At 52.5% G+C, this 27,072-nt stretch overlaps 1 protein-coding gene across 3 annotated transcripts; it reads left to right on the top strand.

Annotated features, from left to right (window-relative positions):
* The first annotated feature begins 6,557 nt into the window (after positions 1-6,557).
* Positions 6,558-25,632, top strand: LOC143272036 (paired box protein Pax-7-like). Of its 3 annotated transcripts, none has more exons than XM_076565550.1 (3): positions 6,558-6,659; positions 12,989-13,235; positions 21,896-25,632. In XM_076565550.1, the coding sequence occupies exons 1-3, from the start codon at positions 6,642-6,644 to the stop codon at positions 22,009-22,011; spliced, it is 381 nt and encodes a 126-aa protein (XP_076421665.1). In that variant the 5' UTR covers positions 6,558-6,641; the 3' UTR covers positions 22,012-25,632. The 3 variants fall into 3 exon arrangements, with proteins under 3 accessions (XP_076421665.1, XP_076421666.1, XP_076421668.1); XM_076565553.1 differs by having other exon boundaries at positions 6,560-6,735; XM_076565551.1 differs by lacking the exon at positions 21,896-25,632 and having other exon boundaries at positions 12,989-13,338.
* Positions 25,633-27,072: the final 1,440 nt, after the last annotated feature.

Below are 27,072 nucleotides of genomic sequence, written 5' to 3'. Positions count from 1 at the left end.
TGACCTCTCTGTACTGCCAATGTCCTAGGTACTCTGAGGATTATATGTACCTGGTATGGGTCAGCAGTCAGAAGACAATAATTTCAGTTATGTATGGCTATATTTAGAAGTGTAGCCAACTCCAGGGTCATGGAGTGGGGGCTCAGAGTGGAGCTGGGGATATTAGTATAGCAGTTTGGTTCCTTCCCCGTGGCCCCCCTTTCCCGTATAACCATATAAACTGAGCCATCAGCATCCCCATCCCAGCCAGTGAGCCCCTCCCTATCTCTAGCCGCATCTCTCCCGCCCCGGGATGGGAGCAGACAACATCTCAGTGCCGTCCCCAGCTTCTTGTTTGTTTGCTATGGAGCCCTCCATGCCGTGGGCACGTTTTTTTGCTAATTTTGTAGCTGCCTTTATCAAACGGGGATTCACAGGCGCCTTAGCCTTGATAAGTGGATTAGTCTCTGCGCTAAACAAGGAGGTGCGGGGCGTGGGGGCTGCGCCACAGAGGATGTTTGTTTCCGGAAGAATGGAGACTGCGTTCTCTGCCCTGTGCGGGGTGTCTGAGGCGCTGGAAGGGCCATCTGCGTGCCTTGTCTCAGTTTAGAACTTGCTGCAAAGCAACCAGGGAGCCAAGGGGAGGGGGTGGGAGTTGGGGGGGTGGGGAGGGGACTCTGGATTCTTTCCAGGCACATGATCCACCTGGGCTCACCATGTGAGCATGGGAGCACCTGCCTGGGTGGAATTCTCCCGTGGCTGTCCCCCTCCTCCCCTCCCCTCCAGTCTCTACTTTCTGTCTTTTCAGCCTTTCCATTGTGACTTGGCTGGGGATTCAGGCTCAGCTCTTGCCGACTTCCCCAATCCAACTGAACAAAACCACAGCAACAAATTTGTAGGCCCTGGAACTCGGGAAGCAAGAGACTCTAGAATGTTCCCTGGAACTTCCTTAGCATTAGTGGGCTATCTGGGGCCCATGGGGCATCTTCCAGTCACCTCAGATTGTAGTTGAGAGTGCTTCTCCTTGGGGCCCTGAGTGTTCCCTGTAAAATGTGTGTTAGCTCTTCACCGTTGGAGCTACGAGACATTAGTTAGCATCACGTCAAGTTGACCCTTGGTCTCCAGGAAGTTCCACCATGTTTAGCTTGTGACTTTGCATGGCTCGTGGTGGCCTGCCAGGTGTTGAGTCGGCGAGGGAAAGCAAAGACGTCTGGGTGACCAAGACAAGTCACAGGCATAGACAGGGAGTCGTGGAAGGCTCTGGACCAGGCACATCTCTTTAGAGGTCAAGGCAGGAGGCAGCCAGATAGGTGGACTGGGGAGAGGTCAGAGGGGTCCCCGCAGAAGCCTGGAGATGCAATAAGACACAGGGAGGAAGAAGGTAAATGGGGTGCTCACTCAGATAAACCCTGAAGGCTGGCTGAGAAAGTGGGGTGGGAGACCCCAACGGCTCCTTTTCCTTGGCCCTTCTTGGTGTAAGTGGTTGGGGTGACCGGATCTCCACTCTGTGCTGGCTGAGGAGCGTGGGAGCAGAGGTGCTGAGAGAGAAAGAAACGGGTGGAGCGGAGCACCACAGGCCCTCAGCTGGTCCTTAGCCGCTCAGGCTCCCAAGCTGCCTCCAGCTGAGTGTGATTTTGCTATTTATTTACATGTAATTATTGCTATGAGGTGCAGATATTAACGCTGTCAAGAGCAATTTGCTCTGACATTTTTCACTCCCTCAGTGCCCCCGCCACTCTTGATGGGGCCCAGGGCTCTCCCTGCTCAGCCACTGCGCGCTCGGTGGCCCGGCCCAGAACCACCCAGCCGGCAAGGAGCTGCGTCAGAGAGTTCACCAGGCTCTTCTGCAAGCCCATTAAGCTTTGAAATTGAATTTGGTCTGGGAGAGGGTGGTTCCTCCCCACCCTGCTCCAGTTCCACCAGCCAGGCTGGCTCAGAGCCTTCCTGCCCTGCCTTTGACAGACAAAACTGGTGGGCAAGGGCTGGCTTGCTGAGGGCATGGGCCGAGGCTTTGAGGATGGCGGAACACAGCCGAGAGGATGATAAGGACCTTCATGGCCACTGTCAGAGAGGCAGGATGCACATGGCCTCGGCCTCACTGCTACAGCCTAAGATGGATGTGGCCACTCATTCTCTACCTCACCATCTGGTCAGCCAACAAGAATGGGTGGGGGCTGGGGTGATAGGGAAGTTGTAAGGCATTAGGGGGAAAGGAACTGACCTGAGTTTGACCCTCAGAACCCCTAAAAAAAAGCCTGCCATGGTGGTGAACACCTGTAATCTAAGCGCAGAGACAGGAGGCCCAGGTTAGCTCCAGGTCAATGAGAGACTCTGCCTCAAAAAACATATGATGGAGGGTCACAGATGAGGAACATACAAGGTTGTCATCTGGCCTCCTCACCCAGGTGTATCAGTGCATATGTGCACAGAGAGAGAGAGAGAGAGAGAGAGAGAGAGAGAGAGAGAGAGAGAGAGAGAGAGAGAGAGAAGGAAAAAGAAGGCTAAGTGGCCCTGGGGACAGGTGGCTGTACCCACGTCACAAGGAAAGTTTGCTCGGTAGCGAGTGAGATCACTGTGGAGTAGGAACAGGATCTGGGCTGGCCCCACAGTGAGTTCCTCCAGGAGATACTAGGAATGGAATTGGCTTTCAGTGTATACCTTATGGGTTCCAATCCCAACCCCAAAAGTGACCGAGCATACTAATCTGGGTAAACTAGTTTGCTTCCTGGAGCCTTGGTTTCCTTGTCTTTAAAATGAAACCTCTGTGTTGTTGGTTTTTTTCCTTTTTATTAAAAAAGGATTTACTTTAGTGTGCGTGGTGTGTGTGTGTGTGTGTGTGTGTGTGTGTGTGTGTGTGTGTGGTGTACATGCAGGTGTGTGTAGGCACCATGGAAGCCAGAAGAGGGCACCTGGAGTTAGACTTACAGGTGGTTCTGAGCCACCTCGTGTAGGTGCTGGGAACCAAACAGGAAGTGCTCTCAACCTCGGAGCTGTCGCTCCAACCCCTAGACAGCTGCTTTTCATTAGGCCCACACTTCACTAGGTCAAGGCCGTGGGGTGGATGCTGGCTCATTCTTGAGCTGACCAGGAGGTGTCCAGAGAAGGTTTCATGAAGCATCCCAGCAGCCTGCTGCTCATTCGAAGACACCTGGTGGGTGGAGGGACAGCCCCGTTTCAGACCGATGGAAGGGTGTGTCCCTGGGCCAGTGGTGTCTTTCTGATTGGTGGGAAGGAGTGGCTTCCTGCACACAGTAGGGATATAGCAATGTGGGCCTGTCAGTGTCAGGGACAAAATGGAAGAACAACTGAGACCCATGGGTCCTTTTACCCTGCTGTGGGGAACTGGCACTCTGGGAGAGCAATAGGCCTGAGCCATCATGGCTGTGGGTCCCTAACACACTGTGATGCATGCCAGCTTGTCTGCCCAGATACTAATGAGGCCTCACTGCCACCACCCAGTCCCTGCCACCGCCAATCTACACTCTCCTCTCTGACAATTATGAAGGGGACCCCCACACACACAGACCCGGGGAACTGAGGCCCCCCTCCTGCTTGCCTCCCCTTCACCCCTCTGCCTCCTCCTCCCCCTCAGCTTGGCCAATTAGGCCCCTGACACCTGGAGCCGCTGACAAACTGTTTCTGTCACTTGCTCTCTGTCTTTCATTAGGGCAGCAGAGGCGGGGGAGCGGGAGAGGGAGGGGACCTTTCATGCTTAGTAAGGCCGGCTACATTAATTACAAAACGGCCATTTGCCGCGTGAAACTCTGCTAATTAAATTTATGCAATCATTATCTTTAAATAGTCATATCTTTCCCAGCGATCGGCTGGTCCCTTCCTTCCCAACCCCTCCGCCACTGCTCTGAGCAGTCAGTCGCTCTAATCCCCTGGCCGTGTTTATCCAGCTATCAGAGATCTCACCCCCCCTGCCCACCCCCAACCCACATGGACACCTCCAACCTTGGCCAGCCTAAGGAGCTGCCCAGGGAGGGATGGCTAAAACCTCTGCCATGTTTCTAGATATCTGGAGAGTGGCACTTTGTGTGTGTGTGTGTGTGTGTGTGTGTGTGTGTGTGTATGTGTGTGTGTGTGTGTGTGTGTGTGTGTGTGTTCATATATATGCAAGAGGTCATTCCATCCACAACTCCTGTCCTGCTTCCCTGGCTCTGTGAGCTGGGGAGGGGTCCTTTGAGAATCTTCAGGATTGGGAGACATAAGCATGCCACTACACCTGGCCCTTTTGATTTTCATTTTAAAAAAAGCCAGATATGTGCCAGGCCTGGGCTAGAGAGAAAAAGATCCAGTCCTTGGTTCCCTTCTAAACTTGCTCATTTAGCATATGTTTATTGGACACCTACTGTGTGCCAGGCACTCAGTCTGTCCCCAGGCAGCTCCTGCCCATGCTGGGCTGTCGTGGATGATCACAACGGAATGTGTAAATGTTGAAGAGGTGTTGGTGTGCATGGGGAACTGCGGGTGCGTGGGTGAGTTTGCCATGTGCACAGCGGCACTCAGGGTTAGTATCAGCCTGAGCCTGGGAAGAGTATGGGGCGCAGGAAAGCTGAGGGCTGCCTCTGTGAGGCATGAGGCTCCAGCCTCTCCCTGCTGAGCCTTCTCCAGTCCCTTCTGATTCCAGGAGGGCCTTCCAGTCTCACCTGGATCCCTTCTGGTGCTGGCTCCCAGAGAGCCTTTCCCCTTCCTCCTCACTCCAGGAGACCTTACCTGCAACTTTTACCTTGCACACATACACCAAACTCACAGGCGTACTCACATGTGTGCACAAACAATATATCCATGTATACAGAGATAAATAGTGCCATGTACACAAATGTACACAGACACAAAAAGATTCTCCTGGGAATGTATAATACTCCCCTGTACACACACAATCCTGAATACAATAGTCCTTTGTGCACACACATGTACACCTGATGCTTGTGCATACACACACACGGTTAACAGCCATGCAAACATGCACTCAGTATTTCCGTACACATGTACCTGCTCACATAGCCCCCCCACACATACAATTTTCACACTCATGTCCATATGCAGACAAAGTCCTCTGTGTGATAATCCCATGTATACACATATACACACAGTAATCATGCATATACATATCTAACAGCCATGTGCACTTTGCACTCCCATGCACACATGTGACCCGTACACGGCCCATACACACGGAGTACACACCATACTGAGCTGCTGAGCTGTCTGGTAGCGCATACCTCAGGACAGGGACAGACCAGAGCACAGCACTGAAGCCAGGGCTCAGGGTCTCACTATTATTTGCCCCTTAGTTACTCCCGGAAGCCCCTGAGCCGGAGTTTCCTCTCTGCCGAGTAGGGCAACTGCCTCAGAGGAGGTGGTGGGCTTGACAGGGACAGGCTCTGGGAACCAGAGGGTACTTCAGCAAGTGAAGAATTTCACTGGAGGCTGGAGGGATGCAAGCCTGGGGGCTTCCATGTGAAGTGGGGGATGGGGTGCAGCCCCTACACAGCAATCGCTGGTGAAGGGGCGGGGCCCGGGAGACCTGGGAGAAATCTTGTTTGGAAGTTCCGAGTCAGCACCCGAAGCCCATTACTGCTGTCCACAGGGGGCAGTGGGGGGGGCATAGATCCTCTTAGCAGAGAATTGAGAGGCGGGAGAGGGGAGCAGTGGTAGCTGGCTGCCTGGGTGGGGGATTTCTCGCTTGCACTAATCCCAGCTGGAGACAGGCAGGGGACCAGCAGGGGGAAATGCTTCTGTGTGTGTGTGTGTGTGTGTGTGTGTGTGTGTGTGTGTGTGTGTGTGTGTGGTGTTGGGATTGGAGGAGGATGATATAGATGCATAGGTCTGCACAGGGGAGCTGGATAATGTTGAGGTGTGAGGCTATGGTGTGTGGGAGTAAGTGTGGGTCAGTTTGCCACTGTGGGGTTTGTGGATGACTTGTGGACCTAACATGTATGCACATTTGTGTGTATGTGTGTGCATGTTTGTATATATACATATATATATACATGCATGTGTGCATTTGTGTGTGTGTGTGTGTGTCGTGTATACCCCATGTCTTTGCCCAAGAGGAACTGGCTATGTTTTGAGGCTACCTGTGTAGCAACTGCAGTGATGATTTGTAGGCATTTGGTACCTATTGGAGTCACCTGGAGATACTGAAAATATTCCCAGTATCCAGGCAGGTGACACCAGTGAACAGCTAAGTGGAAGGAACAGAGATTGGACCACAGTTCTGCTCCACTTCCCTCCTCAGTCCACCCTGATGGAGTGCGCGCCTGGAGCCAGGGCTATCCCCAGCTAATCTCAATCTGGGTTAGCCCCTGGTCCTTCAAGACATTTTTGTAGCTCCAACAAACCCTGCCTCCCATTCTCGGCAATGGAACAGGCTGTCACTCTGTGCCCACTCTGGCCTGGCCACTTTCAGAAGTCACAGTGATGTGTGTTAGCAAGAGGGTGAGCCAAGGATGGAGCTGGGCAAGAGGCTGGAGAACCAGTCTTTTGAGTGCTACATCAGAGAGTCCTTTATGACCAAACAGTCTGAGGATGGGAGTGGCAATGGGTAGACCCTTTACCAAAATGTGTGTGTAGAGATAAAAGGGTGTTCTTGATGGGAAAGAAGGAAAAACTGTTTGGGGACCGGAAGAAGGTTTCTCCATCCGTGTGGCTATATGTGCCTGTACCAAAGTGTGAGTTCCCAGCAACCCAAGACTGGGAAACCTCATAGACTTGCCCCAAATCCTCCCAGCCTCCTCCTCTCTAGTGGTGAGCACCATCATGCCTGAGGGGGTGTGGCTTGCTGAAATGTCCTGTGCCTGCTCCCTTTTGGAGACTGTGGCCAACTCTTAGGTAGGACAGACCTTCCCAGAGCTCCTGGAGGAGGCTTGGAGACAGAGTGGAAAAGCACACATTCGCCCAGGTGGCTGGAGAAGAGTCCCCTATGTCTACTCTCTTAGGTCCATTTCCATCTCAGGGGGGTCCCAGGGCCCCTCCTTGCTCCTCCCTTGTAACCCAGGTTTTGGCAGAATCCAGCAGGGAGGGAGGACAGGCTGGCCGGATGTAGGCGCATCCTCACTGCGTCTTCCTCTGCATGCTAACCCTCCGGGCATCTTCAGTGTTATCCCACACTATGTTTTGAGGCTCAAAACCACAGAGAGAAGACAAAGGCCTTGCAGGTTAAAGAACTTCAGCAGGGGTGGTGGTGGGAGACGGTGTGAGGGTCGGGGTGGGGGCAGAGTCGGGGCAGCGACTTGGTCTTGAGCACCTGAACTAAAGGAACTGTTCCCAAAGCCAGGTGTGGGAATGCCCGCTTGTAATCCCAGTGCTCTGCCTGTCGAGGCGATTCAGGATTTTTTTTTTTTTTTTTAGCTACACAAGGAGTTCCAGAGCAGCCTTGGACTATATGAGACTGCATCTGGTAGGAGAGTTGAGTGTTTGAGGCCAGCCTGGGCTACAGTGAGACTCTAGCTCAAAAAGCAAACACCTTCCAGGCTCGAGGAGGATCCCCGGCTTTTCTGCCTTCGGCGGGTCTAGGGCCCTTGGCAAAAAGTGCTGTAGCTCTCGGGGCCTCAGAGAAGGAAGTCTCCAACCTGCAGCTTTGACCTAACAGTAACCCTCCCATTCCCTTCTCAGTCCCAGGCCCGTCTCCTCCCTCTCCCCCCCACCCAGAGCCTGCCACACAGCCCTGGTTTAGCTATGACACCTCTAATTTCAGCTCCGCTCCCCAAGCCATGCTGGGTTATCACAGAGGGTGCAGAGCTCCAAGCTCAGGCTCTTCGGTCCCAGGCCCTCAGGCCAGCTCAAGAACGGAGGGAATTAATTACATTCTACCATCCCCTTTTAAAGTAGGGGAGTGCGTCGGGGCGTCCACAGAGGAGGGGCTGCCGAGCAGAGACTGTGGAAGGGGGGGGCCCACCCCTGAAAGCAGCAGGCCTCTCCCCAGGGGCGGAAGGGGGTGGGTGAGGCTGGCCCCTTATTGATTTAGCCAGGTCTGGGCTGGGACTGATTTGGGGAAGGGGGTGGGGGTGGAGTGTTGGTGGGGGGTTGGTGAAGGGGGAAGAAAGGAAGAGAGAGGAAGGTAAGGCTGTCAGTCAGGCTGACGGACAGCCCCGAGATTTGCCTTCAGATAAAACCTTACAGATGTGGAGGTCAGTATTGATTTTGAGTTAGTAACGGTACCTTACCAAGAAGTAATACATTAGTGGGAGCAAGGTCACCGGGATAAAGCCAACCCCACCCGGGAGAGGCCTAGGCATTCCTGAGGGGGTGTACATTACCACATCAGACCAGTACTTCCTCAAGTTCAAAAGTGTGCGGGGCCCAGACCTCCACCGGGCCTCACTGTGGGCAAGATGCTTCCTGCTTCTGTGGCAGAGGGACTTCCGGCAGAGGTCCCCAGGGCTCTGTGCCATCAGTGCTGGGAAGACCCCGAAGCCTAGTGTGAGCAACATCTGAGAGATCTGAGACCCAGGCACAGACCCTAGAGTGGCCACTGACCAGCTGCATGAAATCCAACAGGTCTTTCACTCCCTGGTGCCTCAGTTTCCCCACTTACAGATTAGGGGCAGAAAACCATTTGCTTGAGAAGCTGCTGCAGTGACCTGGCACAGCCCTGGCTGAAACCTCACCTCCATGGGTGCCACCTGGCTCTCTCAGGTTGTGCCCTGTCTGTTTGCTGGGAAGCAGCTCCCAGGCAGATGAAATGGAAACCGTTTGATCCACAGGCCTCCAGGGACTCAGCCACCATTCACACCTACCCCAGATGTGGATTTGATTTGATGTTCCAGGCCAAATCCCATTGAGCAAATCCCATTATGGGAAAAGCTCCCTGGGCCCAGCTGTCTGTTAACCGGCAGGGTCCAAGGCCTTCGGAGCCACTGGGCACCACACAAACCCCTTCCTACAAAGGGCTGCGGGAGGCCTCACAGCTCGCAGGTCTCCTTACTGTGCAGCCCTGGCTGATCTGGAACTCACTATGTAGACCAGGCTGGCCTCAAACTCATGGAGCTCCATATATATACCTCTGCCACCCAAGTACTGAGCATCTAGAATCATGCTCCGCTTAAAATATTTTCAAAACGGATTTCATTACTTTCCATTATAAAATGGCATGTACATATATATACACATAAGTGCATATATGTGCCTGCGTGAGAGGTTATGTGCAACATGTATGTGCAGGTGCCCGAGGAGACCAGAAGAGGGCGTCAAATCCCCTGGAACTATAGTTACAGGAGATTGTGAGCTGCCTGATGTGGGTTCTGGGGACCAAACTTGAGTCCTTTTCATTGGAGCTCTCTGTGGATTCAGCCAGCCCTCTGAGCTCCTCATAGGCAGAAGACACACACATCACACACTGGAGCCACAGAGCAGCTGAGAGCACGGACTTTGTGCCCATGGCACCATTCCATGACACATTTGTTGAATAATAAACGAGGGCATGAACGTTGTCTGCTTCAGGGAATACAATATCACAATATCACAAGGTCGCAAAGGGGCCGGGAAACTGGACGAGTAGAGAAAGGTGTGGTCACAAGAAGCCCTTGCTGGGGCCCTTGGTAGTTCTTGAGTGACGCAGTCAGGTCTGGCCACCATGTGTGTGGGTGTCTGTCATAGAAAATATGTGTGCATGGGGTCTGTGGAGTACCGCCTTCTCTCCCTACCCATCCTTCCCCTTTCTACCTCCCCCACATCTTTTCTGAGCTGGCCATCTTGGTAAAGGGCAGGACTAGAGTCAAGCTGGGTCCCAACCTCCTCCAGGATCCTGCCACCCTGATGCATGTTCTGAAAGAAGGGAAGGGGCCACTGGGTCTGTTCTTGAGGCCCAGGCCTCCTCTCAGGGGTAGCAGGCTGTTTGTGAGCGACAAGATGAGTGACAGCGTCATCGTTTGGGTGGGAAAATGGGGTCTGGATTAGGAGTCAACACAGAAGCACAGCTGGGAAGAGAGGAGTCTCTCAGGACCAATTCAGCTTTAGAGTCCTGAGTTCACCATGGAGTCCCTGTACTGCCCCCAACAGCAGGTTTCCCAGGCTTGGGGACACCCATCTTGAAGATCTGAACACCTATACAGACCCAGCTCAGGGTTTGGCTGTCTTCACATCCCCCACACCCAGAGCCCTGCTATTGATCCTGCCCTGACAGATGCCAGAGGCAGGGTCAGTCTGCGAGCTTTGCAGACAACTCTAAGTGGTCCAGGTGCACCCCACCCTGCCTCATACCTCCCCTTCACACCTCCCCAAAGACACATAATATCTTCACCATCTTGGACCAGTCCACGAGGTTCCATCCAGCCTAAAAATCCCGCCAGCAAAGTCTGTGGGCAACCTGCCACCCCCTGCCCTTGGCTCTGCTTAGGTCAGGTACCTACTTCACAAAGTCTGGGTGCTGAAGGAGGTGTTCCATTCCTCTTACGTTGGCTCGTCAAGAAACAGATGACTACATAACCCTGGGTGACACCCTGCAAAGGGCTTGGATGGGTCAACTTGATCCTTGGAAGTCCATGGCAGGTGATCTGGGCCATGAACCAGGCCCTAGCCTGCTGGCTCCCTGACCAGCTGTGAGGTCTGGTGGAGGCATAGTTCTCTGTGGACCTCACTGCTTTTGCCTGAGAAATGGGTTCTTAGCTCTGCCCCACATGTCTCCATACATAGTGCTCTGGATTGGGGATGCCATGTAGGTGAACGATTAAGAAAAGGTGTGCAAGGAAGGGAGGCTGAGGAGGCCTGTGAGGACAGGACCCCGTCTCCCCAGCTCTTCGGCAGGCTCAAGGCAGAGCATGTCCCAGCCGGAGCTCCCAGCATCCTCCCAGCCCCCTCTGACTCGGGCAACCTCACAATTCCTTCCCATGGGACCTCAGGGGTCATGGGATTTCCGGGCTGTCCACACCTCCTCAGCCACACAGCTGTTAAGTATGAGAGCTCTGCCTCTGTCCAGGGCTTGAAGAACCCATGTGTCTGCCCTTGACCTGTTCTCTTGCCTCAGATCCTGTGCAGGACAAGTCACTGGGGAGACAGATGTCCTCAGAAGGGTCTGTCCGTCTTCATCTTTTCCTGTGCTGGCGGCTAGCCTTATTCCTAGAGACAGGTGAAGAAGTCACAGTGCAGTCACAGGGTCAGCAGGAGCTGCCTTGTGTTCTGCCCAGTGCTGGGCACAAGCCCAGCTGTCTTCTCCTGGCCCAGGGCCTCTTTCCCATAGGATGGCATCCCCAGGAGGTCACCAGAGGCCCGGGCCCTGCAGACAGGTCTGTGAGGCTGTTTTCCTCCACATTTGACCCCTCTGGATCACCGTGCCCTCTCATTCTTTAGCATCGTCCACCTGTCTCACCTGTCTCTACTGTCCCTGGAATGCTCCATGCCAGGTCCCACCTTCTCCAGAAGTTTCTTTGGACCTCTGAGCAGTCTGGGTGCCCTCCGTGCCTCTCACAGCCAAAGGTGTCTCTACAAACCCCTCAATGCACTGTGCTTTGGGGGTCTTTGCTTATTACCTGGAACCTTTGCTTCCTCTCTCCTGCTTCAGTGGGCAGGGGCTAGGACTCTCTGCTCTGAAGTTCCATGGCCTCCACCCTGGGGCACGAGGCTAGACTTATTACCAATACCTATTGAATGACTGAGTGAGCACCCCAGTGCCCCAACATCCATTCTTCAGGCTCAGTTCCTAGAGCTCAGTCTGGGGGTCCTTCTGCTGAGCCAGGCCAAGCAGGGTCATGAGTGAAGGCCAGAGACAGCGGGGATGCTGGTGAGATGTGTCAGTGGGTAAAAAGCACTGTCTGCCAAGCCTGACGACCTGAGTTCAATCCCCAGGACCCATGTGGTGGAAGGAGAGACTGGTTCTCTTCGGTTGTTTTCTGATCTCCAAATGCATGCTATGACATGCATCCACACACACACAAGCACATACTTACAAGTAAGTAAATAAAATATTGAAAGCACAGACTTTGTGTTTTCCTGTCGTAGAGGCAGGAGCTCAAAGTCCAGAGAGGTCGAGAATGGTACTGTCTTAGCCCAGCAAGGGTGTGAGGGTCTTGAAGTCAGGAAGATCAGCCTCACTTCAGTGTGTGTGAGGATGAGGGCATCCCAGTCCGATGGGGGCGGCCCAGTCATCTCATTAATGGAGGGAAAGCCCCCTGACTGGTGAGAGAGACACCATCATCTGGTTAGGACACTTGGGAATGCACACATCAATTCATGCACAGATCAGTTCATTCATTCACCCCTTCAGCTGATAGGCCCATGGTGCCTTTTATCTAGTTAGTAAATTTATCTCTTGTTAATGTGTGAATTCAGTCAGTCTGTCTGTCCGTCCATCAAACATCTAGAGTGCTCTTTATCTAGTTAGTGTCCATTCACTCCCTCATTCATTCATTCATTCATTCATTCATTCATCCGATGGATAGACGAACCCTGTGTAGTGAGTGCATTTGTTAGTTCATATATGTATACACCCATTCATTGATACATTCGTTCATTTCTTCACTCATGCCCTTTGTGAAGTTAATTCATTTATTCATGCATGCATGCATCCACTGGTTCATTCATGCATTCATTGATAAGCTGGAAAGTTCAGTGTGCCTAGTTAATGTACTATCATTTATTCAGTCATTCAACTGACAGGCCCAAGGTGCCTCTTGTCTAGTAAGCACATTCATTAATCCATGCACTCATCTATCCATCATTCACTCACTCATTCAGCCAATAGATTCAGGATGCCTTTATCTAGTTAGTGAATTTGCTTGTGCATGCAATCATTTATTCATTCATTCATTCAGCAGAAGGCAGAGGGCAACCCCTCAAACTAGGCCATGAGGGACAGAGAAGTGACAAAGGGCTTGCTTTGCTCCTGGAGCTCTTGATTGGCAACAGCCCTTTGGGCCCACATTTGGTCAGGGGAAACACTGGAGAACAGCGCCCATTTCCTGTATAAAGCTGTGACATTGCTGAGGTCTGCCGGGGCCTCCAGACCCGGTCCCTTTGTGATGGTGCCCTGGGGTCCAGCCTCTGGCACTGTCTGTCTCTCCCACAGGTGATGAGCATCCTCAGCAACCCGAGTGCAGTACCTCCACAGCCGCAGGCCGACTTCTCCATCTCCCCGCTGCACGGAGGCCTGGACTCTGCTTCCTCCATCTCTGCCAGCTGCAGCCAGCGGGCCGACTCCATCAAGCCAGGAGACAGCTTGCCCACGTCCCAGTCTTACTGCCCACCCACCTACAGCACCACTGGCTATAGTGTGGACCCTGTGGCTGGCTATCAGTATGGCCAGTACGGCCAAAGTGAGTGTCCCCTCATTGCCCATCTCCAGTGGGCTGGCTTATTCCTGGGCAAGGTGGTGGCCAGGGTGGAGGGTGTCTCTCCCTTTGAAAAATTTTAAAATTATCTTATTGGTTTATGTGTATGAGTGTTTTGCCTGCCTGTCTGTCTGTGTACCATGTGCATCCTGTGCTGCAGTAGCCAGAAGAGGGCATCTGATCCCCTGGAACTGGAGTTACAGATATTTATAAGCCACTCTATGGGTGCTGGGAACTGAGCCCAGGTCCTAGCAAGAGCAGCCAGTGCTCTTAAACACTGAGCCATCTCTCAGGCCCTCTTTTAAAATTTAAAGTAAGCCAGGTGGTGGTGGCACACTTCTTTAATCCCAGCACTTGGTGGGCAGAGGCAGATGGATCTCTGTGAGTTCAAAGCCAACCTGGTCTACAAAGCAAGTTCTAAGACAGTCAGGACTGTTACAAAAAGAAACAAATAACAACAAAAACAAAACCAATTTTTTAAATTGTGGTGTGTGTGTGTGTGTGTGTGTGTGTGTGTGTGTGTGTGCTGCATGTGAGTGGAGGCAGGGACTTGCACCTGAGTGGAGGTCAGGGGACAAATTTTGGGGACTGTTTCTCTCTTCCCACCTCTACCTGGGTTCTGGGAATCAAACTCAAGGTTGTTTTTTTACCCTGTGAGTCACTGCACAAGTCCAGGTGTCCCTTTCACAGGTGGGAAAACAGAGGTCCTTAAAGGAAGCAGAGGTGACCTAAGATGTTTTCAGCTGCCCATCCAACCCGGCTCACTTCTTGGTGGCTCACTCCTGCTTCTGTCCCAGGAGCCACAAATGCCCCTGCATTTTCTAAAGGCCAAACTTTCTTCTTAAAGTATAAGAAGAAAGGAGCAGAATCATTCTTACTAACATTTTATTTAACCCAATATACTCAGAGTAGGTCACTGCTTCACACAGTCCACACATAATTACCCAGGAAACAGTTTATATTCTTTTGTTCAGACTCTGTTTTTGAAATCCAGTGGCTTGTGTTGCTATCCTTTGGTGGTACTGGGGATTGAACTCAGGACCTTGCCCAAGTAAGAGAAGAGCACTACCACAGAGCTACATCCTCAATCCTCTATTTACTTCTTACTTTGAGACAAGGTCTCACTAAGATGTCCACACTGGCCTGAACTCACCCTGTAGCCCAGATGGGCCTTGAGTTTGCTGTCCTTCATCAACACTTAAAGTTCATGAATGTGCTGTTGAGGACGCAGTACTGCACACCCAAGTCCTTCTAAATAGACTGGTAAGATTTTCAACCGGGAAACAATTCAACTGAAGATGAGCTTTTAAAATTTGAATGGCACAAAACTAACATCTGCGAGTCCGCTCCCCGTTGCAGTAGGTCCAGGTCAAGTGCAGGACAGCTAGCTGCATATGGGCAGTGGCATGAAGAGGGGACAGTACAGTGGGGGGTCTGCCCCCTTCCCCCCATGCATGGGGGGCGGATGTGTGTAGACCCCCCTTCTCAATCTCCAGAGTTTCACGTGCCCATTCCAGCCATGGTCCCCTTGGCATCTTGCCTTGATGGAGGGACAGCAGACCCTCAGGCCAACAGCTGGGCAAGATGGGTTTGGCCACAACCTCTGGCCGCCACCTGACGGGGCCAGCAGCAGGGCAGGCCCAGACAGGATGGGGGAGCCAAAGGTCACAAGGCTGCCCTCCTGCCACCTCCCAGCGAAGGCCTCACCTGCTGGTATCAAACTAATCAGGAGGGCGTGTGGAGAGAGTGAGGCCCCCAGCTCGAGGGCATCCTCTCCTCCAGCTGCCGCCTGGGCCTGCCACACTGACCTCTGCTTCCTGAGGCCCCCAGCCCATTCCAACCGCATGGCCTTGGCCTCCACGGTTAAATGAGGGCCAGCTGTGTGGGCCTCTACCTCCCATGTGCATATGTGCATGCTTGCATGTGTGCATGCATCACAGGTATGTTACAGTCCAAGTGTCTATGCACATAGTGTGTACAAGTGACGGGGCTTGAATAATTCAGCAGTTGCTAAGTGTCCACATATTTGCAGATAAATGAGTTGACTATATGTGTGTAAATATGTGATGGACATATGTATATACATTTACCTATAACTACATGCAAGTACATACAAGTGACCATTCTGTGTACACACTGGTATGTGTACATGGCTTTGCATGTATGAGCACACACAGACACACATACATATGACAGTATGTGGTGGCAATATGCACACATTTTAGTTTTCATAGGTGAGTTCTTATAGGCTGGTGTGTCAATATATGTGTGTGTGCATTGACATGTGTGTGTGTGTCCTTTGTATACAATGAGAATGCAGATAAGTGTGGTCGTGGTACATGTATATTTTGGTGTGTGCATGTGCTTAAAGGTGTCTATGATTATGCATGCTTGGGTGCTTGCATGGTTGTGATGTGTGTGCCTTCGTATGTTCATATGCTGTGCCTGGGCATGATTGTGTATGCGATTATGTGTGACTATGGATATGCAGGACCGTGAGTGTGAATGCATGCATGGGAAACAGTTCTCTCTACACGACCGTCTGTGAGCAGGGCACACCCGTGTGCACAGAGCCTTTCCAGTGGGTCCCTGGTTGACCTCCTGACCTAGCGCATGTTCCCAGCCCAACACAGGACACACATGCTCTTGATAAAACATTGGAGAGCAGAAAGCAGCAGCGTGGCCGGCCCCGGGCAGGCGTTAGTCACACCCGGAGCCTGGAGCCCCCGCCCTGCTCCAGGGCGCCTGCCCAATTCGGAAATAAAATTAACCCCAAAGTCAGCATGGGGGTGGTTGGGGAGGGGGATCAAAAGAGAAGGGGCCCAGGAGGCCAGAAAGGAGAGGCAGTTGCCCTCCCTCTCCTTCCTCGCCCCTCCCCTTTCCCCTGCTCCTCTGTCGCTGCAGGGAGAACTCGGGGCTCCTCTGGGGCCATCTTCTCCAGCCCCACATAGACCCTGCTCACTGAGGCTCCTCCACCACCGTGTGACCCAAGACAAGACACACATGCAGCCGCAGCTTTCCCACCTGCAGGATGGGGCCGGGGACCAGACGGTCATCTCAGAGGTTTCCTGTCATGCCCGGCTCCTCTTCTGTTGACATTCTGGAGCAGCCCAAGGGCATGCCATATTCCCATTAACCACCTGCCGACACCCCTGAGCACACTGAGCACACACGAGGCCAGGTTCCCTGGTAAACTCAGAAAGTCACACATCTTGCACTTTCTTAGGTTGGTCCTGACCCACCTGCCATCTGCTGCCTCTTGTCCGCGCTTGAGTTTAGCCCCCCCAGCACTATGTGAAATGTGTGCTTGTTCACATTGCTTTCACGGTTCCTAGTCCTCAGCTTGTTAGGCTCAGAGAGGTAGAGTAGTGTTCCCAAGGCCCCACAGCAGGGGAATTGTGGCTCAGCTTTCTAACCTCAAACCACAGGTGAACCAGTCTTGTGCAAGATGCTTGGTATCGATTGGTACACGCTCTCCCATGTGCAGACTCTATGCTCTCCCATGTGCAGACTCTATGCTCTCCCATGTGCAGATTCTATGCTCTCCCATGTGCAGACTCTATGCTCTCCCATGTGCAGACTCTATGCTCTCCCATGTGCAGACTCTATGCTCTCCCATGTGCAGACTCTATGCTCTCCCATGTGCAGACTCTATGCTCTCCCATGTGCAGACTCTATGCTCTCCCATGTGCAGACTCTATGCTCTCTCATGTGCAGACTCTATGCTCTCTCATGTGCAGACTCTATGCTCTCTCATGTGCAGACTCTATGCTCTCTCATGTGCAGACTCTATGCTCTCCCATGTGCAGACTCTATGCTCTCCCATGTGCAGACTCTATGCTCTCCCATGTGCAGACTCTATGCTCTCCCATGTGCAGACTCTATGCTCTCCCATGTGCAGACTCTATGCTCTCTCATGTGCAGACTCTATGCTCTCTCATGTGCAGACTCTATGCTCTCCCATGTACAGACTGGCACTATGTGAGTGCCACTGAGCAAATGCACAGAGTCAAGGCATATCTATGCTAAGCACATGTGCAGGAAGGGAGGAGACATGCTTGTTAGTTGAGCATCTACTATGGAGTCGACATCCTAGCCACACTGCCACGCAGAGCTGTATGCGTGGTTATTCCCACCGCAGGCTACAGAAATGGCATCTGGAGAAGTTACTTGCCTGAGATATTGATGGGCAAGGTAGCCACGCCTGCATCCCAGCCCTCAAGCACCACTTTCAGGTGTCTTTGGAACGAGTACACGACCCAACTCCTATGCAGCAGAACGCTCCCCCATCCCCTAGGGCCGCTCACCTTCCCAGGGACACCTTCACACCTTCTTTTCCGGCTCTGGCCATGTCCATCCATCTGCCCATCTCTCACCGTGCCTGGAGTGGGTGGGAGCAGGAGGCCAGGGACGGGGCACGTGGTAGATTAATATGGCCCCAGTGTTCCCAGAGGCCAGGGCCATACTAATGATGGGGCTGATAGAACGCAGGAGTGTGAAAAGAATTTTAATAGATCTGACAACTCTAATAAGAATTTGTGTCTAGAAGGGTCCTCCTCTGGGGCCGCTCGCTGACGAGGCATTGATGGCTGAGATTTGTTTACGGGTTGGCATTGCTGGCCCATCTCCTGCCAACTCCTGATTAATGTAATTGGAGATGTTCAGAGCCCAGGCGGGGTGTGTGGCAGGAGAAGGGAAACACGGAGGGACAGAGGGACAGCGAGGGCTGTTGACAGAGTCCCTAATGAGGAATGTCACCTCCCTGTCTTCTCACAGCCCCCTGGCTCTACTAGGAAGAGGCACGAAAGCCCTACAGTTGGCCCCCTAGAGTGCTCTGGAAGTTGTCAGGGTCGGCAGGAAAGTTTAGCCTCTGGGTGCTTCCTTGCCTACCTCAGGGAGGGCCTGGGAAAGCTCCTACTGTGTGCTAGGGGAGGGTAACCAGGGACGAGGCACAGAGTGGGTAGAGGTGCCAGAGAAACAATTCTTTATTTTTCCTCGATTTGTGTGTGTGTGTGTGTGTGTGTGTGTGTGTGTGTGTGTGTGTGTGTGTGTGTATGCTTATGTGTGTGCAGTTGTCCACATGGAGGTCAGAGGTTAGGCTCAGGTATCATCCTCAGACACTGTCCATCTTGTTTTTTTGAGACAGCATCTCCCACTGGCCTGGAACTTACCAAGCAGGCCACCGGGCAGGCTGTCCATTAAGCCCTAGGGATCCAGCTGCCTGTCTCCCCTCCCACGGCACTGGGGTACAGACACCGCCATGTCTGGCTTTTCCACATGGGCTCTAGGGATCTGATTTTCATGTTTGCACAGTTTGGCCATTGAACAATCTCCCCAGCTCCATGGGGGTCAACTTAAGCTCCTCCGGGCAAGATGCAAAGTGTAACTCTGAACTGGCAACTGTGCGGTGCCTCAGTTTCCACATTTATGAAGTGGGAACTGTCCTGCCTAAGGCACAGAACCCATGTTCCCCTAGTACACAGTAAGTGCCAACTAGGTGTGGACTCGGCCTTTGCTGTTATCGTTGCTCGGTGACAGACCCCACAGCCCACCACAGGAATAACTAACAAGGCAGCGTTAGAGCCCAGCATGGCATAGACTGAGGCAAGGTAGGCCACCGCCTTCTGTCACCAAAGGAAGGTCACCTGAGGTAATGTGTGCCCTTGGTAAGTCCATGGCACTGCCTGAGTGGAAATGGGACAATGTGAGCATGGGGGCAAAGCGCCTCAGTCCTGAGGGCCACGTGCACACTGGGGGCCATTGTACACCAGGGGCCATTGCCATGATGCTCAGACCCCAGAATTATTTCCAGGGGCTGCCGGGGTTTGAAAGCATGAGAGGAAGCAGCTAATTTTAATTACAGTCCCCAAGGGCCTTGGCTGTACCTTCTGTCAAACCAGGAAAAGGGACCGTCACAGTACCTGGCTTGTAGAGCTGGAATGAGACCAAAAAGCACCCTGAGTACAGGGCCGCACAGAGCTAGCTCTCTGCCGCTTCTGGTTCTATCCCTCCGGTGCCTGTCATCCCTTTAAGAGGGTGGCTTACTGGTCCATGCACCCTGGAACTGAAGGAGAAATGACAGAGTGCTCAGAGCTGCGGGGTCTCCCCAAAGCTATACAGCTGGGAACCCCACACTCCCCACAGCTGCCTCTGCTCCCCAAGCTAGGGGCCTGGGACTGAGTGAGCGATGTCACAGACCCTCAAGCCTAGGAACTCATTACAGGACGTCCCTCCATTTACCCACCTTGAACCTGACTAGCTGAGGCACAGACGAGACCCAAAGAGACCCCAGGACATTTGCATACCCTTTAGGATCTGGGGGCCTTGTCCTGAGCCCTCTGTGACAGTGTGTTTAAGAACACTTTGCAGATGGATAAATAGACCTAAAAGGGAAGACAATTTGCTCAAAATCACAGGACCAGGAATATGGCCACCCTTGGCCACCCCTTCCTTCATACCGCCATTAAAGGTCACATCTATTCTGGGCCTGAGCTCACAAGTGCCACACTCTACCCTCAGATACTATGTGTGTGGGGTCTATTAACTTTCCCTGCAGTTCTTTGGTCCAGATGTTCTATCCAGATGTTCTATCCCATGATAGAAACAAGGAAACTGAGGCTGAGGTGGTGTGCCCCAGATCACACTCAAGGTAAACAGTCACAGAATTTAAATCCAGGTCATTTGAACCCCCATGTGACACAGCTCAGTTATTGAGATTGTTCCTCTGGGCTCCCTGGCTTAACCATCAGGCTGTGTCACCTTTCAGCTCTACCTGCCCCCACCCTACCTTATGCAGAAGGTGACAAGCTCGGGGAAGCACAGAGGCTGTCTACAGGAAGCCCTGGAAGGCAGGTGACAGAGGGAGCCCCGCAACTCTTCATGCATAGCTTCCTATCTTCCCCTAAGCCCTCTGTGTCATGGGGGTCTTCTAGGGGTGCACTGGCTACAGTCACAAGGCCCTGCCTAGAAGGCAGCATCCTGCACCCTGGGAGGCTTGGCCACATGCCTGTCGAGTGCCTTGGTCAGGACAGATTTCTGCTAGAGCTTCCATCAGGACAGATCCACATGCTGGCAGGCCAGCAGTTGCATATGACAGACACCTGTGTCTCCCTCAGGTGAGCTCTTATGTTCACAGGACCCGTGTGTGCATGGGTGTTCCCATTTGTGCATCTGCTCACAAGGCGCACATGGCTCACACATGTGTGTGTGCTTGCTTACTGTGTGTGTGTGTGTGTGTGTGTGTGTGTGTGTGTGTGTGTGTCCCAAATGGGCATGGATAAGCATTGTTCTGTATGAACATTCATGCTATGCTCAGCGTTGCCTTGTGAGGAGACTCTCGTCTCCGCTGGTCTCAGCACCCACCACCACCACTGCCCACGCTCACACCACATCCCCACCAATGCTAGCCTGTCTTTGCTGGAACTGATGGGCTGGGGGCCTCAGCCCCCACTCTTCCTCCTGAGGGCCCCCTTGGCCCACGTGCAAAGCCACTTTGGCTCTTGCACAAGGGCCCTGCTGGGCCTCGTGCATGAGTTACACTCAGGGTCCAGCACAGGTAGAGAACCCTCGTCCTCAGTGCCACCTGGACTCACTCAGCAGGGTTCACTGGCCTCCCCGTGGCCTGGATCTCCAGAGGGCTTGTGGGAAGGGAGCTTAATTCCCCACTGACTACTGGGATGTGTATCTGTACTTACCCGCAGAGCCAGCAAGAGAGCTGGGAAAGCAATAAACATTGAGTAAACAGCTGCAGAGGGGCTGGAAAGGAGGTGAGAAAATGAGATTCATGAAGGAATAAATGAAGGAAGAAGGGATGAGGGAAGTGTGGAGGGGTTTTAGTTTTATTGATGCTGCTGTGGCAAATACCCTGACCAAAAGCAACTTAGGGAAGGAAGGGTCATGTTGCTCACAATAACATGCGATAGTCCAGCGTAACAGGGAAGTTAAGGCAGGAACTTGAAGCCAGTCACCTCACACACACAGTCAAGAGCAGAGAGAAACAAATGCGCCCATATCATCTACGCACTGCCTGTGGCTAGCTTTCTTCACTTGTATGCAGCTTAAGGCCCCTGGCCCAGGGAATGGTGTCACCCATAATGGACTGGATTGATCAATAATCAATTAGCAATCCAGACAGTTCCCCATAGACATGCCCACAAGCCTACCTGATCTAGACAATTCTTCAAGTGGTACTCACTTCTCAGGTAATTCCAGGCTGTGTCAAGTTGGCAATAAAAACTAGCCAGCAGAGGATAAGGGAAAAGGACAAATGGACAGGCGGATGCATGAACAGAAGAATGGATAGATGAATAGTATGATGGAAGGACAGAAGGATAGACTGGCAGATGAATAGATGGAAAAATATGTGTACGGATGAGTGGACAGAATAATGGGTGAATGGAAAATGGGTGGATATTAAAATTGATGTGTAACCAGACAGACAGAAGATGGATGAATGGATGGATGGATGAATGGATGGGTGAGTGGGTGGGTGGATGGATGGATGGATGGGAGGATAGAAGAATAGGTGGTTGGAAGGAGGGATGGATAGTGGGTGGATGTACATACAGATGGATAGAAGGGTAAAGGTTTAATGGCAGAATACATGGAAAGAACCTCAATTTCTAGAAGCTTCTCTCTCTTTCTAGCTGCTGTTGATTACCTGGCCAAAAACGTGAGCCTGTCCACACAGCGCCGCATGAAGCTTGGGGAACACTCGGCCGTGCTGGGACTTCTCCCTGTGGAGACAGGCCAGGCCTACTAGGGCCCCTGGGGCAACTTGCCCCAGCCAATGGCCCAGCCCAGCCCTTCCCAACCCCTGAGCCTCCCCACCTCAGTCCCCTCATCCCCCTGGGGCCGAAGGAGGCCAGGGAAGGAACCCCTTTCCTTCCCACAGGTGGCTCTCTGGAGACAGACAACCAGTGTGTCATTTACCCATGGTTAGTGACCCAGATCGGCCCCTTAGGTCTGCCCCTCCCCCATCTCCAGAGAGGCTCCTAGCCATCCTGCAATGATCTCCAGCCCACATCCATTTTTCAGTGTCATGGCCTTGGTCCTGTCTCAGCACAGAGACTGAGGGTCAACCCGAACTGAGCACCCATCACCAGAGGAAATTGGTGCCAAAGACAAGGCCCTGGAGTTCTTGACCTCTGAGTCCTGGGTGCCCTGACCACGGGGGCAAGGTGGAGCTCACAGGGGTGGGTCTCCTGCTTGGCATCGGAACTGCACCCCCTTTCACTGGACACTGAGATGAGGCCCCAGGGTGTTCCCAGGGGAGAAAGCGGACAACATCTCAGCTTTACCCAGGAACCCAGAGGACTTTGGGACTGTCCCTACACACCTCTGCTGGGCATCAGGAGACCAGGAAGAGATTCTTCTGGGGGCAGGGCACGTGGAGGCAGAGATTGTCGGCCGTGGGCTATCCCAGAATGGCAGACCCCGGGGCCAGCATCAGAAGGCCGCAATCTGATAGAGGCTTGCCCGCTGCATTGGGGCCTAGGGAGCCCACGGAACCTGTCAGTCTCCCCAGCTGGTAGGAGAGGGGAATACCTTGAGGTGACAGGAGGCATAAGGCAGGCTCAGAGGGTCTGAGGGCATTCAGCCTTCAAGTTCATACCGCTGGAGCTCTGCACACCATCTTGCTGGCAATGGGGACCTGCTTCACACATGCTGGTACTCTGACAAGGCCCTCCTTTGCCCAGCATGGAAGATGCAGCATGATGCCACTGGATGCCGCTGGATGCAGACAGCCTTCTGGGACCAGGCAAAACTGCTGGCCCTCACCCCTGGAGAAGATGCTCCAGCTTCTTTGGCGTCTCAGTGGAAGGCCATGTCCTTGTCCTTTTCCAGAGCGGCATTTTTTCAGTGTTGGCTGCTCTCAGTCAGGAGGCTTCTGTGGCCTCACTGGGCACAGTGCACCCGTGGCACTGTTTTTAAGCCACCACCACCCCTGGGCACAGGAAGATGCCAAAAGTCCCAGCAAAAGGGGACATGGCACCTTCCAGAAGCACTCCAGGGGCTTCCTTGCACTCCACCCTCTTTTAGAGCTGGGTCTTTTGGGGGCATGGATTGCTCAGGCCCCCCAATTCTCCTCCCTGGAGCTCTTCATCACCCTCTATTTATCAAAATTGTACCCATCTTTACCCTCCCCCTCGATATAATCTACACCCGGACTACCTTCATCAAGTGCTGGGCTGCCACGGCACCAAACCCATGGGCACTGGGCCGGATTGCTTGTCCCCACCTGTACACGTGAGGCTGCCTGCTGACCCGATCCATGCCTCCTGCCCTCAGCCAGCAAGACATTCCTAGAAAGAGGGGCTACTGCTCAGGAGCCCCAACTGATTTCCTTCTGCCTGGGGAGCTGGACTGGCAGGACTCTGGGACACTTATCTCCACGAACACGTGACCGATGCGCATTTATTTCTCATCTTTAGACCCATCATCTGAAGCCCGTCCTGGGCCATGACTAGGGTGGCTTGTATCTGTGGTTTAGAGATGCCTATTAATAACTGGGGACAAACGGACTCTCTGGTAGTATCAAGCACCAGATGGGTGGGGCTCGTCAGCTCAGTCCAGGTTTCAAGAGAGAAGACTTCTGGGCTCTTCACGGTCTGGACAAGAGGAAAGCCACATTGCCCCTTGGAAACCCAGCTTGTAGTTCTCACAGCAAGCACTCCTGTCTCCTCCACATTCCCCGCTTCCTGGAGGCCTGGCTCTGGATGCATCTGAATCTCCTTCCACCCAGTACACTTCAGGATCAGGGACTTCAAGCAGGTGACATCCACAGGGTCCAGCCCCAGCCCAGGGAACAACATTCCAACGCTTGGACCAATCACAATGATCTACTCACTATGGTAACCGCAACCAAGACGTGCTCGGGAGAAAACAAAACGACTTCTCATTCCGTCCAACCTCTCTGAACGTTCCTCAAGCTGCCGTCCTGGTATAAAACTGGACTTGCGTTCCGAGGGGCCTCTGACCCCCAGCAGATTTGCCCAGCCTCTCATGCTTTTGTGTATCTATCTGTCCACCTTGGTCTGTAAAACTCAGCCTTGTTTGGGCAGCTTGCAGCTTCACTAGAGAGGTGATGTCAGTTTGATGAGAGGCACCAGGCCTCCTTCCCTTTGGGGTTGAGTGCAGCCTAGTAGGGCCTGACTTCCAATTAGCCAGGCCAGACCAGAAACACCCCTCGTCCCTGTATATAGAGTCAATAGCAAGATAAGAGGGGTGCCCTCCATGTCACCTCAAGTGGCTACTGGTTCTGTGGAGGCCCCTCTGGACTCCTTGTATGTTAGTTGGAAATGTGGTGTTGTGCTGTTGTTTATAGAACATTGGCTTTTTATATATAAATCTATATACTTAAAAAAGGGGGGAAGGAAAGAAACCCCCACGGTGTGTGTCGTGCTAGTACCAGGGACCATCTGTAGGGATTTGCTCATCCTGTGTTTTGGATTATGTATTCCAGCCTTTCTTGGGTTCCTCGATTTAATTTTATTTTATTTTTGTCATCGTCCCCTCTGTTCGGTATTTTTCTCTTGCTATAAAGATGGAAGTCGTGGTGGTAAGGACCAAGCTTCTGTTCTCTTGTCTTGCACTCAGTTTACCTTTGCCCTTCTTTTGGGGGGACCAGGAAGGAGCAGGGGAAACAGATATTGGGAAGCAAGAGAGGAGGAGAAAAGAATGAGAGGAGAGGCTGGCTGGGGAGACAAGAGAGAAGGGCAGTTTGTGGCAAGACGATGGCTGTGGTCCAGGACAGAGCCTGGATTGGCATGCTCCACCGGGGTCCAGTATTGGTTTGTGTGGAGCTGATAGAATATTCTAGAAGGTGGAGCTGGGCCTTGCTGAGCGACTCCACAGTTGCCAACAACGAAGACTTTGTGTAGATCCTCTTTGAGGCAGGCATTCTCCCCAGGCTCCTGGACATATCTCTCCCTATCAGACACTTTTTAGGGTACACAAGCATCCTCACCTCCTGCAGATGCACCAAGCCAAGACCAAATGGGGGGTGTTGGGGCTGCCATGTTGAAATGCTTCTGGACACCTGTGCATTTAATGTTGCTTCTGTCGACATTGACTTGGGCAGCCTCGTACTGGGAAAAATACCGGTATTTCTGGAGAACATTCCCTCTTTCTAAAAACGGCAACATTGTTCCTTCAGCCATTTTCCTCCATGTGAATCGAGTGTGTGTGCATGAGGGGTATGAGTGGGATGTGTGCGTGTGGGCGGGTGTCTAAATATAATCGCACCATAATTTATTCAGCTATATGGAGTAGTAGACTAGGAAGACAAACTGGTATTCGCTTTAACTACCTGCTGCTTGTAAGCGCTGCCTCTGTAACTCAGGCGTAACTGTTATACATTAAAAGAAATTACAAAAACATTGTGAAGGTTCTGTATCCTCAACTGACTGCCATCCCGTGGCTGGGGACCAGGATGTCTGGGTACACCACGGCTTGGTGTGGGAATGTTTCTCTTGTACTCTGTATGGGTGGGATTGCTAGAGAAACAGAACTGATAAAATGAACACACACACACACACACACACACACACACACACACACACACGAGATTTATTAGATTGGTTTACAGGTTGTGGTCCAACTATACCAACAATGGTTCTCTCCCAATGGGAAGTCCCAAGAATGCAGTTGTTTTTCAGTCCCCGAGGCTGGATGTCTCAGCTGGTCTTCAGCAGATGCTGGCATCGTGAAGTAGACTCTAACGCCACTGAAGGAATGAACTCACCAGCAAGAGTGAGGGCCAAAAAAGGCAAATAGCAAGCGCTTCCTGATTTCACGTCCTTTACATAGGCTGTCACCTGAAGGTGTGGTCCAGATTAAAGGTGGATCTTCCCACCAAAAATGAGCCAGATTTGAGGTGGGTCTCCCCACTTCAAATCAGTCAATCAAGAAAAATCCCTCAGAGGTGTACCCAGCCACTTGGGTTTTAGTTAATTCCAGATATAGTCAAGAATTACCAGCGCAAGTCTGCCCTTTGTCAGCTTGACACACAGTCATATCTCCTTTGGTACCAGGAGTGGGGTACATACCCTCATTGCATATGACCCCCCAGAACGAGGCAGCTGTTGACATGCTGTGTGTGCCTCTTTGGTATTACTAAGTATCAACACAGATGGATACATATCAGGTAGCTACTGAAGCATCTCTGTGGGCTCAGGGGAGCAGCCCAGAGGCGGAGAATGGGGGAACTCTGAGCAAATGCTGAACTGAGAACCTTTGGTGGTTCTCTGCCTTGGAGGGAATGCAGAAGCACCTGTTTCCTTGAGAGCAGTACCAGATGTAATGTGTGTGCTCTCTGGCAGAATGACTGGGGAGTCCATGCCACCCCAAGGTGCTGGTTTCCTTGGATGAAGTTCTGAACAGAAAAGGATTGTGTGGGAGTTAGAGATGGGGAGGGGACACAGGTCAGTCACTCCTGTTGACCTGAACCTATCTAGCCAAGGTCAAGCTCTCCAGAGCAGGGCTTAGAAGGAGGCTGAGTATGCCATGGGCCTGAGTCCAGTTGGAAGCTGCCAAGTACCTTTACAGAGTTCTTGTGTGTGCTGAGCCCCATACACACCCTTAATGTTATAACTGAAGCTCTCAACCACAGACAATAAGCACCCTTAACCCTAAGTTAAGAAGATTTGGGGACAGTCAAGGCCTCCCCAAGTTCTACCCTCAGCTCTGCCTCAGACTGGCTGTAGGACCCGAGGCCATTTTCTCCCTGCCCCTGGGACTGGATCTCCATGTGTTTTAGAAAGCAGGCCAGATGACTTCTAAGGACCTTTCAGGTTACCATGGAGATCCTGAGCCAAAGACT

Source organism: Peromyscus maniculatus, chromosome 2 (genome assembly GCF_049852395.1).
Source record: "Peromyscus maniculatus bairdii isolate BWxNUB_F1_BW_parent chromosome 2, HU_Pman_BW_mat_3.1, whole genome shotgun sequence".
Classification (NCBI taxonomy): Eukaryota; Metazoa; Chordata; class Mammalia; order Rodentia; family Cricetidae; genus Peromyscus; species Peromyscus maniculatus.
The sequence above is the reverse complement of the archived record's forward strand: the minus strand, read 5'-3'. Positions and strand labels throughout refer to the sequence as shown.